Below are 16,373 nucleotides of genomic sequence, written 5' to 3'. Positions count from 1 at the left end.
AATTACTTTTTGCTGCTGATGTATACACTCATTAAGTGTATTAAAAATTCATAATACATTTATGTAATATTTAAAGGTGTTAACTGTAATCTTACACTGCAAACTAATAACTTAAAAATGATTAAATTCATCACAATTATGTAAGTATCTGGAAATTTGCTGTGGGGCAAGGACCCTTATATATCATATAATATATATCATTATATACAATGAAATATATATTAGTTGGGCCCTACTAATATCATTAGTAACATTAAATATTACACAATAAACCAAAGTATATCAGTAAGAGTTTCCTTAAGTCTTTCTGATAGTTTTCTACTGGCTGGTTTATTACAACAGTAGAAAACAATTCTGAAATTATGGTGTATACTGTAGTTTTGGTGTGCCACCCCAAGATTTTAACTGGCCCCATCTGGCCACCCCTACGAAAAATTTCTGGAGGCGCCACTGCTCCTGTGAGTTACCTGTGGTTTTGGGCACCATGTTGTCAGAGCTTCCTGTTTTTCAATGACTGAGATCTCCACGGCCCCCCAACATGCAGACTGTTAATGGTCTTGGTATTGGTCTCTATTTCACCTGCAGTTTCTTTTTTAGAGACTTGATTTGAACAAATTAAACTTAACCTGTCCCATGCCAATTGTACTTGTAGATCCAATTGTAGATTCCCCTCTCTATGTAAAGCGCTTTGAGTGTCCAGAAAAGCGCTATATAAATGTAATGAATTACTTAGGGCATCAATGATAGGCTACCTAAAATTGTTTGGCCAGTTGAGGAGAGCTGCTAGACCTCGACATTTGGACACAGCAAAATCTTATCTAACCTATCTTTATCTCACAGACTAACATCCTTGATGGATGGTAAAAGTTACTAGACAGACAAGATGGGATTAGTTCAATTATTTTTGTAAAACGGCCCCAAAGCCATGTCCAGTGACTAAAACGTAAGACTTAAAGCTTGTTTTGACGACCAGCAACTGCCTACAACACAATTTTATATCAGCAAAATGTTAGAGAAAAAAAAATTGGTTAATTCAACCGCACATTAAAGCTACATAAAGCATAAAACCAATAAATAATTGATATGCATACTTTCATAACGACAACTTTCAAATACCACTTAAGAACATGAGATGCATCCCAATTTGTGTAGTTACTAGTTAAGCACTGTTGTATGACGTTTTGTGGTATAATAGTGTGTTCACGCTAAAAATGATAAAAAAAAAGTAGGCCTATCCAAATATAAAAAGTGCACTTTGCATAACATGATGCACTTAACCGAAAATAGTGTGGAATGTTGGAGACCATGCGCTCAACTGTCTTTACTTATGTAGAAGAGTGGAAGGGCTATCAGATCCTGATGTTGGATCACAAAATATCCTTATAAAATTCATAAACTACATGGTTGAGTACATAGTGTAGTAAGTGCGTCATTTGGGACACAACTATGGTCTAAAGAAGCTAAAAAGATTGTTTGTTCGATCTTAAAACCTTCAGAGCCACAGGAGTAATCACAATATCTTCAAAATAAACCAGGAGCAGTGGATTGATAAAGTGGCTCCATCTGCTGGCTGTAAGCAGAACTGCAGCAGGGATCTTCTAATTTCCTGTGTTTTGCAGCGGTACAGGAAGTAGAGCACATTATCCCCCACATCCTGTTTTAAAACTGTGGGTAGAGAATGATAACCCTGCTTAGTGAATATACGCAGAACAGAGCATGAAACAATGACACAAGGACGGCCGTTTCAAATCACGTTTATTCAAAATGCAAACTTTCCTTGTACAGCAAGAGCAAAATATACTGATATGAAGTCTTGGTTTAGTTTTACACCTGATGTGGTAAAAACTACATGCTCAAGTCATAATGCCTCAAATGTTAATTAAACTGTGCGTAGAAGTTTTGGCCCGCCACATTCATCTGCGCTGTAGTGCAAAGTTGTTTTAGAGTACATTAAAGCACATTTAAATAATATGGGTCGTGTTAGAGTTGGAGAGGAAGACCAAGTGTAAAACCACAGCGTGTCTGCAGTGATACAGGAAGTCCTTGTGTGAACGAGATGCATTAACACTGAGAAGTGAAATCTTCGTCCAGTTCCTCTCACCTCCAGTGGATGGAAAACACTGATGGAAACACACACACACACACTGAATATCTAGGGGTTTTTCTTCTTAATGATCAGGGGTCCGACATTATCACCAGTTTCCTCGTTGTGTTTGGCGTGTGCGCCGTCGCAGTAGGGAAACTGTCCAGGGAACAAACAAATACATACAAATCACAACCACGTATGATGATCTTTCCGAGAGTATGATAACGTATCTGCACGCAACATGTGGTTTTGGTGTTTATCCCAGCACTTTGCATTAGTACAGCCACAGGAAGCTCTTCTAGATTAAAATGGCGCTTCAGGACAGTGTGAATTACACCTTTAACCCTTGAAAGCCTGACATTTCAAATAATAGTCAGTTGAAACAGTTTATTGAACCTTTATCTAAAATGTGTACAGTACATCTAAAAAAAAGTGTTTTATGTAGGCCTACATTTACATTAGATGCTTTTGTCCAAAACGACTTACACATGAAGAACTATATTTATATGAGAATTATGTTTTGTATCATATTTGATACAGAAGGATTTTATGGCTCAGTAGCCAAAACTAGTAGCAAAAATATGTTAGTATGTATTATAGGCAAGTATAATGTAAATCAGTATATTATAGTTCTTTATAACAGTTAAACAGACTACTTACATAAAATGTAGGCTATATCAATACTTTGTCTCTCAATGTTTACACAACACCGTTTCAACAAAAATGGAAAACTTATGCGTGTTGGCCGTTCATTCACATGACGGTGATGTTTGCGGGCCTGAAAACTGATTTCAATGTTTTTGAAAGTTATTTTATTATTTTTTTTAATACATGCATTTTACATGTTCAGTCGTGTCACTTTGCAAAGAAACATCGCCAACTACTGGCATGACAGCGTAATACAGTATTTTTAGTCGTTTTCTCTGATCCACGTCACGTGAACGAAAGAGTTGGCATCTATATATGCAAAAAAACTCAAAGGAAAAACGTTTCTGTTTTTGGCATGTCATGTAAATGTGACCTTAGTAAGATGTAATTTAAATGTTTTACGAATCTTTTTTCGGTCATTTGGTTGATTTAACGAACGAAAGACTCGAAAAAGGATTTGTTCATTTTAATGAACGAGTTCGAACAGGAGAGTCACGAACGCGCATCACAGAGCAAGGCGAACATTTGTGCTTATAAAACTTAAACTTTTTTATTTATTTTTGAAATGACCAATCGTTTCGCTAGCTGCACTGAAACTCTCATTTGGACCTTGAACTGTTTGGTGCCCAATAGGGATGCCAACGATTAATCGACGATCGATTAATTGTCGATAATACATTTAATCGATAAAACTTATCGATCATCGATTAAGTGAAAAACGCAAAGGAAAAACTAGGGCTGTCAAACGATTAATCGCGATTAATCGCATCAAAAATAAAAGTTTGTGTTTACATAATATATGTGGGTGCACTGTGTATAATTATTTTGTATATATATATATATATATAAATACAAAAACATGCATGTAAATTATTTAAGAAAAAAAATTATTTCTATATAAAATATTTATATTTATATACAATATAAATTATATCTAAATCTATATACAGCATGTACATGAAAATATTTCTTAAATATATACAAGCATGTGTTTGGATTTATATATATAAAATAATTATACACAGTGCACCCACATATATTATGTAAACACAAACTTTTATTTTGGATGCGATTAACCGCGATTAATCGTTTGACAGCCCTATAAAAAACATTACTGTTTTTAGAACATCGTTGTCGAGTAAATGTAAAAAAGAGATAAACAAATAAACGTTACTCAAAAGCCTGTTGTCTCCAGTCAGTGTTATTAATTTAATAGAAAAACCTTGTTAAAATATAATATAATTAAGATAACCTAAGTTGCTTCAGACCAGTATGTGTTCACATTGAAATCTTCTTTACGACAAAAGTTATTATGTTTATTCGATAAAAATCAGTAAATATTTCATACACATGTACACGATCTGAAAGGGGATGTTTTTAGAATTATACTAAAAGGTCTTTTACTTGCTCAAAAAGTGTAAACTGCCAATCAGACGACAGAAGGCATGTAGTAGATTGTGTACAAGAGGTTTTCAGCAAAGCTTTACTCATGTTATTAATTTAGAAGCCTTTGAATTTTATGTATCAAATATAATACAGTAGGATTTATATGGTTAAAAATAGTTCTTCAAACAGATAATCTCCAAACAGACCAGCAGGTTCATTCAGCAGGCATTTACATCCTATTAACATGGTCTCGCTCACCTTCTTGGACCTCCAGCAGCGGCAGTAGACGGCCTTGTTGCCGATGTCCTCCATGTCGAAGCTGTGCACTACTTTCGGGCTGTCTTTTTTGACAGTCAAGTTGACCCTGCTCGCGGGACTGCTCTGTGAACTGAAGTAGCGCGTCAGGAGGTATGTGCTCAGAGCCGCAGCCACTGCAATGGGAACGATGGTGGTCAGCTGATCTGCAAACGTACACACGAGGAGGTGCTCGTTTTTGAGAGGGCTGGGAGGTTGCCTGCTCTACACACTCAGCATCACTTTCATTATTAAAAGCATATCACATTTCTATTGTCTAGGTAAACTTTTGTTTAAACTTTGGGTCTGACGAGGGAGACAAAATGTCTTCTTTTACATGAAAAATAAATAAATAGAAATGCACTTTAAGGCTTCTTTTGTAGTGGGAACAAGCAGAAATCAGATTGATTGTGGACCCTCAGCCAAGTCTAGGAATCTTAAAACTGAATTTTGGATGTTATGATCTATTGGTAGGGTACTATGACTTATATCACTATGTTTTATATTTTTTCCAAATTCAATTTTTACAAAAAAAAAAAAAAAATTCTTCTGGACTGATTAAATATCAGTAATTAAAAAAGCATGTCCAACTATGAATAGTTTGAGGTCACATTTCAAAGCTTTCTGGTTTTAATTCATGATTTTCTATGAGACAATTTCATTTCGCCTAATTTAATAGCTCCATATTTTCTGCAATGCATGAATTAAGAAAATCGATATGAATTACAATTTCACCATCACGCACCAGGTAGTTATTAATTAACAGTTGTACATACAAGACAAAAGCCCTTTGGAACAAACAGTTTTAGATAAAATATCTTTAGAATGAATTGTATAATAGTAAAGAAAAACAACTCAGTGCCCAAACAACAAATACACAGATAAATATTATGTCTGTAGCACACAACAAAACACATGCTGTACAGATGACAGGTATTTACTGGGATTAGACATATCTTTGTGTCATGTGACCTATGGCTGGCCTAAACCCATGAAACTTAATCAGCACTAAAATGTAGTCACGACTCGAGTTATGTATGTACATAGACTATTTATATAGGTATGTATCCGTGTCAATATGTCACTGATATAGACTGTGTAAATCGAGGTTGGACGTTTAGCTGCGTCCGAAATCGCTTACTATGTGAGTAGGCACTACATTTATCTTTCATCTTGGTCATGTGAATCAACGGATTTCCACGAATCGGTTCTTACGAACAATTCGTTTCGCAATTCTTCGTGACGTCATCACGTAATCGCTGACATGATATAACATACTCTAAAAAGTGTCATTAAAACAATGTAAACATATCGCTGCAAGTACGTGAATGCTAAAACGTAAAAAAAATCGTATAGACCGATTTGTTTCAAATGATTGTTAAAAAAATTCTCAAAAAGGTGGTTTTTGAGAATTTTTGAGAAATAACTCAAAAATAACTATTATTCGGTCTATATCATGTTTCCCGAGATATGAAAACAATCGAGTTTGTCAAGCTCATTCTTTGCCGCATAACAATCAAGATGCAGTTAATAACTAATAAATCATTGCATTGATTTAAATATCCAAAATGCATTATGCCTGCACTTATGATATAATAACGCGAGCATGCATGCAATACGCGTGTTTAGAATCCCAATTTAATATAACTTAATCTAAAATCATTTAAAATCTCAAATGAATATAATATTCGTATTCACAGCATTAAATTGAGCATGCCGACATATATGTGTTGATTCCTTAGCATTGCTAGACTGCAATCGATCAAGGTTGCCGTCGGCTTTATATTAAAGCAAAAATCGCTCTTACCTTTAGAAACCTTGAAACCCGGTATTAACCCCGGTTTAATCAGAGCTGAAAGCCCAGGCACTTGAGATGCCATGACGATAGACTTGTGTTATAACTTCAAGTTTAAGGGCACCACAAGGTCTGAGAGACGCTGAACCAGAGGGACGCCGTGACTGCGGAAACTCTGCGCGATTGCGTCACTCAAAACCTGACCAATGGCTGGAGAGCGTGACGTGACCTACTCGCACTTGCTGTAAACATGGGGCCCTTCTTAGTCTTAGCGCTCCACTAGTAGTTTGGTAGTCTTGTTATTTAAATATTTCGTAATATAAAATGTTGCATAAACAACAAAACATTGACTGAGCGTTCACCTGACTGCAAAAAGGAATTTAAGCATCTTTAAACTGTCAGTCAACAAGATTTTATATTGAAAAAGAATGACGAACCAAAATATAAAAATCGTCAGTGTCATTCTTTTGCCATTAGATGCACACCAGTAATGGATTTTTTTCTAAGGCACGTTTATAAAAGCTACTTAATTATCCTAATTGAACTAAGGCCTGCCCTGTTTGTAAAACCACTCCTCAGTCACTTTACATTCAAGTGCCTTTGTCCTCCACACCAAACTGGAAAAAGCTCCTATAAAAAGTGTCTGAATAATTATGGGTGGAAAACTTTAAGCAATCATTATAATATGCAATTGATTACATTTGTTTTCTGTCAAAATGACCACTGATTGGGCAAGCAGTTGAGAATTAATTTGACTACCAAACCCAAACAAAGGACAAAGTTTAGTGTTTTTGAGACATGTTAACGTGAGAGGAAAAAAAAAACATGCAGACGGAAAGTATTTCAGACTTTAGTAATCATTTTATTACACAGTTTTAATCAACACACAAAGCTCAACGAGCCCGTCAGGAAATTAAATATACAGAAGTTTGTCTGTGAGGAGTTTGTGTCCTCCCACCCTGGGACCCAATCGAGTCTGGCTGAACCATGTTAGCATCTAATTCAACAAGAGCAGAAAAAGGGAAGAGGAACAAAAAAAGAAAAAAAAAAACAAACAAAAACTATGAGTTACAAGGGTGGGTTGGGGGAAAGAAAAAACAACAAGACACATGTTAGAGACTGCTTTAAATAACTGGTCCAAAACCCTTCGTGATGGTGAATGTTTGTGAAGTTGGTCATGGCTAAGGAAAGGGGTAGAGAGTCTTTGCAATGGCAAATGGAAAAAATATATATATTCATAGTATTCAAGTCCATTAGAATACTCCAGAGGAGAAGACAGGAGGTCCATTTTCCTTTAACAGCTATGATTTTAAAAGAATTCCTTTGATAGGTTTTATACAAAAAGACAGCCAACATACCCCTCCCTTCTCTGCAGTAAAGAAAACAAAAAAACAACTTCCTGATCCAATGTACAGTTGGAAGCCCAGGAAATGGAAATGAAAAAGTAAACTGTAAAAAACAAATCCCTCTATGTCCAGACTATCACAAATTGCAGGGAGAACTCAACAAAAGATAATATAGCCCTCCCTTCCCAGTTCTTAAAAACAACAAGGAATGCTTTTAGAGCCATAAACATCTTCTACAGCAAAATTTATACGGACTGATCCTAAGCAGCGGGTGCGTCGCTATAGCAACGGAGAAGGTAAAGCGGGAGCTGTGGAGTGGAGGTTTGAATTTGGGGAGGAAAAGGGTCTACAGCTGAAGTTTCAGTATGTACACCATGGCTGCCAGAGGGCTAAGAGTGGGGGAGGTGCTCTGGTGAGGGGAGGCGTGGCTTAAAGAAAGCACTCCAATGGAAACCAACAAGATCTGTTTGTTTTTTTTCTTAAGCTTTTTTTTTTTCTTTTTTTAATCTTTTGAACGTTCAAAACCTCCCCTAATCTTAAGATGGAGAGGTGTCATTTTCTCCCATCGTGATCCTAACTCCAAAACTACATTGCATACTTTTGTGTCCATTCCCGAGCTATTCTGTTGTACCTGTGAGGGAAGACAAATAAAAAATATCAGCATCACATTCCAGCAAAATTTTGCATGACACATAACAGGTAATACAAACGGGTCTTTGTAGGCAGCCTAGGCTCTGAGATCTGCATACAAAAACAAATGGGTACAACCACCACTCAAAATCAAAATAAACCGTGTTCTAACCGATCACCGACAGGGGCAGGTGTTTGTTTTTACGCTTGTGCACAGCGCCTGCACACAAAGTCGGAGCTCAAGAATAAGCCAGCATCCATCATAGGGGTGGGTTTATTTATCGATTACGATTCAGAGGGCTGCGATTCAATGCTAAATCGATTATCTGAATCTTTTATTTGTGTGTGTGTGACTAAATACTTTGCTTTAAAAGTACAAAGTAATGACCCATAAAGAATTAATTTACAATATATTTTATTAACATTGCAAAAAAACAACAGGAAAATAAATGTGTGCCTGAACTAGCAGCATATATATGCATGCATGTATGCATGTATATGTATTAGGGCTGGGCGATAAAACGATAATTATCGCGATATAATTTCTCGATAAAACGATATCAAGAGGTCGATAAATGTTCGATAATATTTATGCGTCAAAAAAGCGGAACGAAACTCATTTAAACCGCGCGCGCCACACGGAGCATTTATCCGCTCGGCTCAAAGTCCAAACGGCAGTGCATTGAGCGGAGAGCGAGCTCACGCAGACGCGCCTCTGATCGTTTTGCTCACGAGATCCAGTGAGAAGCACTTGAGTTCAGCGAAGAACACAAATGTCAAGTTTAAACCAGTTTAAAGGCAGATTAAACACCGCTGACAAAAAAGAGAAACACTGCGTGCAACGATACAGTCAGAATCTGAATTGATACTGAATCCATTTAGCCTACCATGGATTTACTGTAAGGTTAGCCTGGTAATATTAACTGCACCATGAAATGTGGGATATACATATTGAATTGTATAATATTTTTAATGTTGACAATGTATTATGACTAATAGAATATAAGTACAGTATTTAATAATGTATTTAGCTGTCAGGCTATTGTTTTTCATTCAAAAAATACAGAAAACAAAGTTATGCCATGATAGTGAGGAGCTAAGTTATAGGCTTTACCTGGTTATCTGTGGTTATGATCTAAATGCATGATACTGAATGACCAATGGTTAATTTGAATGCAACTCAAACAGTCAGAATATTACTTTAACAAATAAAAATGTGGTTGTTACATAAGAAAAAAAAGGAAAAAAAAAAAAAACAGATGTTACTGTTTTTGTTAGTGAACATAAATTTAAAGAGTAGTTTAAAAACACAATTAACACTCTGGTTTATACAACTTTGTTGCAAAAATCTGCCTTTAAACTTGAAAAAAATTAATATTTGACATATATCGTGATAATTATCGATATCGACTGATATAAAAAAAATTATCGTGATAATTTTTTTTGGCCATATCGCCCAGCCCTAATATGTATACATATATATATACATATAACAACGACCGGTTCAGCTGAGTGTTTTACCTCCTCTGGCTGGAAACGTGTCATATGGCTTCTCATTTGTCGTATTTCCAAAATATTTTAGTTTAATTCTACAAAGCTTACAACTAGTGTGGCTCTTGTCCAGCTCATTTCCCCCCTCAACTTCAGAAGCCAAAATATTTCCCCACGTCAGCTTTTAACGAGGAGGGTGTTCGGATTTGGCGTTCAGTCATCGTGCACGCCACAGACGGTCCAGCCACTGTACTTCCGTGCTTCAGTTCCGTCTTTCGCGTTCCATCAATATTACGTTATTATAAATATAAATTAAAAAAAACTATTTTTTTTGAAAATCGACTTTCATTCGATTCAGAATCGTCCACTTCCGCATCGTGATGCATCTACGAATCGATTTTTTCCCCCACCCTTAATCCATCAACCCTATGCTATCAACGGACCAGATACATTTAACATGGAAGAGGAAATCCCCAAGAAGAGAAGGAGGATTAGAGCGAGGGAATATCGTCGTTTTTCGTCAAAGAAACGAATAATAATCGGGAAGGCTTTTGAACGGTGGAGAGAACTCAAAGAATCGAACATTTTTAAATCGGACGCCGAGGTTGCACTGTTTCGTCTGGACAGGCGAATAGCTTCTAGTGCTGACTTTTTGTACGTGAACTGTGTGTGAAAATATAATTCTTAGATAGCTCTAGTGTGTGAGTTTTTCATGATGCACAAACCGGGAGGGAGGGGTGAGCCAACTTGGTTTGTTTGGGATCTCGCTTCAAACACAAACAGAAGTGACGTCACCTACAATCGCTGATACAACTTTTAAACATCAGTGCAGAAATGTATATGGTCGAAGGAATGCTATTGACAATGTGTTTTGGGAAGTACCATGAACTTCTCTAAAGATAGATGAAAACGTGATTTGATCCCTTTGACAAAATTTTGGGCATCACCAATGACTGATATGCTATTATAAAGGAAGTCTTCAGTTATCCTTTGAATTCTCATAAGAATTCAGCCTCAATTGCTTTTTCCACCTACATTTGCCAGTAACAGTAGTTCAAAACAAACCTGCTGGTATTCAACTACCTTTTCTGTTCAATTTGATTATAAACAAATTTTCCTGTTCAAAATATTACACCCAGTGCAATATTGTTTGGATAAAAGAAAACACTGTTGCTTTGAGCTATTGAACACAGCTTTTTAAAATTTTCTTTCATTTTTATCATTATAGCAAGCTTAAAACAATTTAATTTTTGCTGTGGCAGTCAATTACAAGGCTCAGAAAAGGAGCAAATTATTCCCAAAACAAGCCTTCAGAGTATCAGTGTAACCTCCATAGGGAAGTAAGGTGACCAATATAAATAGGTAACTGCGTAGGCAATAACATGGATAATAATGCAAATGATTGCAAGACAGCGCCTATGGGGAAGAGTGTTAGAACAAACACAGTGTGTGTGGTACTGAACTAGTGCACAGGAGGACACTCACTTTTCCCTGTCAGTCTTGTAAATGCGGGCGATCTCAGGTACTAAGGGGTCGTCCGGATTGGGGTCACACAGCAGGGAGCAGATGGACAGGAGAACTGAAGTGCAAGAGAGAAGGAAAAGTTGAAGAAAAAAACACTAAAGGCACTTTAAAAAAAAAGAGTTGTCCTTCTATAAACAGGTGACATCTAACATCAGGAGACTCGTTGCTTATGGAATAAATTAAGCACCAACAATCTGTTACAAACAGCTTAAATGTACATAAAATGAAAATTATCAATACAGTTAAAAAACAAAAACTTAAACATACTGTGAGAAGCATCATATTTGCCTTCAGCTGCATGCATTTACAATTAGATGCTAAAGGAAGAAACACTGAAAATATTCTCCAACATTGCTTTCTCTAGTTTTTATTTCCCTCATTTTAAAGATGCATCTTTTAAACTAAAAAATTAGATTATTCATAGAAATAATTCCTATGCACTGTATGCAGACATTTGTCATACCAGCTTCAAAAGGCTGTTTCATGGCAGATCTAGATAATCACTTGATAAATTTCAGCTTAAAAACATCAGAAAATTCTGTACACAACACACAAAATTCTTCAAAATTGTACTTGTAACAAATTTTAATGCCCAATAGGGTTTGGAGTGCTACATTATTTAAAGCAGTTCTCACAGCACTTCAAGCTATGAGAGAGCTTGAGCAATCAAACACAATTTAGCTTTGAATACTTTGTCTATATTAATTTAGGATATGTCAGAATTCTCCAGAACACCACGTGGGTGCATATAGAAGCAACCCAATAAAATCCATACAGGCTTGACCATGGGAACATCGAAGTTGATGCCAAGAAAATAACATTTCTGGATTGAATTGTCAAAAAGACTAATAGCTGAAAAAACTAATAGCTGAAACCTGGCAGTGATTTACCTTTGGAGATGGTGAGTGCCGGTGACCACTGTGACCTCAGAATATCCAGACAGATGCTGCCATTGCTGTTGATATTTGGGTGATAGATTCTTGTGGTAAATGCAACCTGAAAAAGGCAGTAGACGAACATAAGCACACAAAACACACCCATTTCAGGCTAAACAGTATTACTACCGCCAACACAAAAACAGTTCTTAATGTAGATAAAAATCCAAACACAAGCACAGGATTCCTTGAAACAAATTCTTTAAATTCATTAACAAGATTCTCTGCATTCAGTAACTGCATCATTAGCTGAATTATTTGAATATATGGTAGGAGGAAAAACATTTCCTCATGTCATGCTAAAAAAAAAAAAAAAACAGGTTGGTAAAATGAGATGATTTCAGGAGACGAATTATTAAGCAGCACCTGAGAATAACCAAAACACCCGAGAACCTGTTCCAAACTGCTGTGGACGTTACTGACCTTTGGCGGTTTGAAGGGATAATCTGTGGGAAAGTGTATGGTCAAGAAGAACACTCCACCTTGGTAAGGACTGTCATTCTGTAGGGAAAACAGTTGAATTAGAATTAAATGTGTTTGTTTATTTATTTATAGTTTAATGCCACACCAGTATCCCCAGCTATATTAATGGAGAGAAAAAAAAGTGAAATACCTTTCTATACAAAGTTTAACATTTTTAAATATATAGACAAAACAAACTTTTAAAATAGTTTTACATTTATCTTTGATAAAAACTAAACCTGGTCTACCTTCATTAATCTTTAAAAATAATAAAAAATTATATATATATATATATATATATATATATATATATATATATAAACACACTTCAATTTTTCTTAGACAACACAATTATGCTTCAAGTTCAAATAATTTCTGTAATGTGGTGTGCTACTGTAGGGGACACAAGAAAAATACTTACTGGTCCCATTATTGTGGCCTGCCAATGAAACACTGAAACAAGACAAACAGAAACGTCAGAGGAAGCCTGCATAACATGTTTATCTTACATTCTTAAAATCTTTCTAAAACTCTGAGATACAATTCTGATTTGCCAGCTCAGGATCAGTTTGGTCAGAAATAAGAGCACACTGAGGAATACAGTATAAAATATGATGAAGCAAATTTGGGTACAATTATGTTGTCATATTTCAGTCAAGTCTCTGGGGCACTAAGTGGGTCAGATGGTTGTATGATTCATGGTTTAATAAAGTGGCGACTCTTTTGAGGGAAGCTATATATGCTATACATCAGTTCAAACAATCCGTTGTCTTGTGGTTGAGCCTCACACAAGACATTGATGAGCAAATCTATCAAGGCACACAGAAAACATGATCAGACAGGAAAATTGAAGCCATACAGTTCCTATAAGTCACCATATTGTCGGTGTAGGACAGAAACCTTGTATCTTCATATTTCGTCTTTTTTCATAAATCATTACGATTGGTCAGCCTTTGTGTCTGTCTTTTGGTTTTAAACTGTCGCTAAAATCTCATAACTCCACTCCTCTCTATCGTGAATGAAGAACTGCGTGCAGTTCCGTCTCTACTGGTTTGCAATGCAAAAGTAAATAAAGAACTGGTTATTTAATAAGTACGGTGTTTTCTTTACTCAAACACTATATTTAAAGGCTAATGTTTTATGCATTGGAGGAGCAGAGAAGAGTATCTTAATCTAGCATTTGTCATCGAGTCATGGCCAGTATGTATTAAATAGCATGCACTCGAAAACATGAGATTTTGGCCAAATGACAGAAAAGAAAGGAGCACCCACATAGCTACAATAAACTTTATAATCGTTATGTTGCTGAAAACGTAATTTGATTCACTTACTGCCTCAGATGCGGCCGCTAAATGCGGTGACTATTTGTTACAGCTTAATGAATCAGTAGTAGTTCTCAAAATACAGGCTTTTATGATGTCTAACAATAAAAAAAATAAATAAATAAAAAAACATGCTCAAGTTGATGCACCTTAGACTTAAAATTTGGCTTAGGAACTTATCATGAGCCAATTCAGTCATATTGATACGTGGTCTATATGAAAGAGAGGTTATTCTGGCAAACAACTCATTAAATGAATAATTGCGAAAACAAAATGTTTTGTTTTTAGAATAACATGCACTTATGAAAAAAAAAAAAAACAGGAACATGGATTAAAATTGAACGTGGAATTTGCTACATAATCAAAACAGAAATTACCAGTGAGCATATTAAAATGTAAATTGAATTGGGAAGAATAAAAGCACACTAGTTTGTCAAATACATCGGTGGGTGAAACGAGGTACTTACTGTCATCCCCTACTGGGCCCGCTGAACACTGAGCAGGTGGGTCACGGCCCAAATCATGCAGCTCCTGCAACACAACAGAAACAGAAATTGAGGTTAAAAAGTGCTCACCTACCATGACTTGAAACCCAGCAGGTAAAGCTGTGAATCACCTGTCCAGATCACCTTCCTGAAACACCTGCAGTACACGCTGCTAACAATGAAGCACCAAAATGAAACTGAGAAACTGACACCGAAACTAAACACTCCAAATATCTGTGCATTTGACAAAATGACAGTAAAATACACCAAACCAACGCACTGGTTGGGTGACTAAGAAGAGAATTAAGAGGTCAATATCAAATCAGACACATAACAGTCTGTGTAATGGGAGTTATTGCTGCTGTAATGACATGAGAGGTGGACCACAACTTATGTAACATGTTTGTTTTCTGGTTAGTATGTTCTACAGAAACCCGAGACAATTAAAAGCTTAAAAATTGTCAGGAAAAAACCAACAAGGGGTCATAAGTTTGAATATGAATGCTTTAGACCACGTTCATAACGTCAATTTGCTTGCGCCACGAGCTAACCTCAAATATCCAGATATATAATGTGAGAGTTTGGCTTTAAAATCGAACAGTTAAGACTCAAGCACCAAATATTTAGATGTCGATAAAGACAAAAAGATATTAAACTATATAAACCACCTAATCCAAAAATTTACTTAAAACACATAAATGCGAAAGCAAACTGATGGGCCAGATCATGCCTCTCCCTGAGCGGTTAGCCAGTTAACAACCCAAAACAGCAGGATATAAACAAACGCAACACAATAATACTGCACATTAATATATTTATGGTAAAAACACAGTCACTTGAAGATGTTGCGGAGGATATAAACGATCTTTGTTTAAGATTTCCAAACGGGCCTTTAGCATTTTTGGCTACGAAGGGTTAGCATGCTAACACGTTATCATGAGATAACATTAATCCTCAAGTGAGCCATTGCAAACCGACTTCCGTTTCAAATGACTGTTTATTTATGTTTGAGATAAAAAGCGATAAGAAACAAACAAAAGTGGAACAGTAGAATCGTTTTATATCAGTCTCACATAGTTCGACGGAGTGTCGCCAGCTAACATGCTAACCGTTAGCCCGGGCCGAACCGTCGAACCGGGGTGCTTTACTACACTTGTCATCCCACCAGCGGCAAACTTAACACTTTTAACTTCTCAGTAACATCCCTTAAATCGCCTTTCCAGGGTAAGATATGAAGGATGATGCGGAATAGGGCAATGGCGCCCGTGACTTCCTTCTCTTACCTTGTGGATTCTTTTCAGAGCCATTGTTGTGCTGTTACTGCTGTCAAAAACACACAAAACCAGACTTATTCTCGATTAAAACGGCGCTTCTATAATTTCGACGCGGCCAACCCCTCGGGTATCGCAATAAAGGACGCCTTGGGTGATAATTCAGTCGGTGTTCTGTGTGTGTGACGGAGCCGGTTGGTGTAATTTGAAGGCGAAACTGAAAGGTGGTGCTGGTAGCGGTTCGGTCCTTCCTCCTGCAGCAGCGGCAGCGAGTAGCTACCGCATCACGCACACTGCGCTGCTCTAATCAGATCCTTCCGCCAATGGACGCAGTCGCCGGGGATAGATTGCGCGCCGACGCCAGTTGCTAGATAATTCTGTGGTGAATCACGAAACTGATGCAATAGCGGAGTCAAAATGGCGGATAGTGCTCAGCGACTTTAATGCGATTGAGCCCAAATGAAAGCCTGTGGTTGAAAGCTTCCATTTCGAGCCGACAAACCAGCTTGATCAGCTCAGTCAGAAGTAGAATGGAAAGAACTATGAGAATATAAATATGATCTGACGAGATGTTTATTGTAAGTCATATTTACATTCGAATGAGGAGAGCAGTTTATACAATTTCATCATAATAATGGCAATAACATGCATACCCTCGACTAGAGGAAGTTTCACCATTGCGGAGGGATATTTGACAA

The 16,373-nt window shown here is 36.7% G+C and overlaps 2 protein-coding genes across 3 annotated transcripts; both read right to left on the bottom strand.

Moving 5' to 3' along the window:
- Window positions 1-1,738: 1,738 nt before the first annotated feature.
- LOC120461174 (CDGSH iron-sulfur domain-containing protein 1) lies at window positions 1,739-6,474 on the bottom strand. 2 transcript variants are annotated; one of them, XM_039649329.2, is made up of 3 exons: window positions 6,222-6,474; window positions 4,379-4,581; window positions 1,739-2,242 (listed from the first exon to the last, which is right to left on the bottom strand). In XM_039649329.2, exons 1-3 carry the CDS (start codon window positions 6,292-6,294, stop codon window positions 2,153-2,155), a joined length of 366 nt encoding a protein of 121 aa, XP_039505263.1. In that variant the 5' UTR covers window positions 6,295-6,474; the 3' UTR covers window positions 1,739-2,152. The 2 variants fall into 2 exon arrangements, with proteins under 2 accessions (XP_039505263.1, XP_039505264.1); XM_039649330.2 differs by having other exon boundaries at window positions 4,379-4,551; window positions 6,222-6,394.
- A 574-nt stretch (window positions 6,475-7,048) lies between these two features.
- ube2d2 (ubiquitin-conjugating enzyme E2D 2 (UBC4/5 homolog, yeast)) lies at window positions 7,049-16,065 on the bottom strand. The gene is made up of 7 exons (XM_039648923.2): window positions 15,688-16,065; window positions 14,387-14,450; window positions 13,019-13,050; window positions 12,559-12,636; window positions 12,091-12,196; window positions 11,162-11,255; window positions 7,049-8,186 (listed from the first exon to the last, which is right to left on the bottom strand). The coding sequence occupies exons 1-7, from the start codon at window positions 15,709-15,711 to the stop codon at window positions 8,141-8,143; spliced, it is 444 nt and encodes a 147-aa protein (XP_039504857.1). The 5' UTR covers window positions 15,712-16,065; the 3' UTR covers window positions 7,049-8,140.
- Window positions 16,066-16,373: the final 308 nt, after the last annotated feature.

The sequence above is a fragment of the Pimephales promelas genome, chromosome 9, assembly GCF_988280905.1.
Source record: "Pimephales promelas chromosome 9, fPimPro1.hap1.1, whole genome shotgun sequence".
Lineage (NCBI taxonomy): Eukaryota > Metazoa > Chordata > Actinopteri > Cypriniformes > Leuciscidae > Pimephales > Pimephales promelas.
The sequence above is the reverse complement of the archived record's forward strand: the minus strand, read 5'-3'. Positions and strand labels throughout refer to the sequence as shown.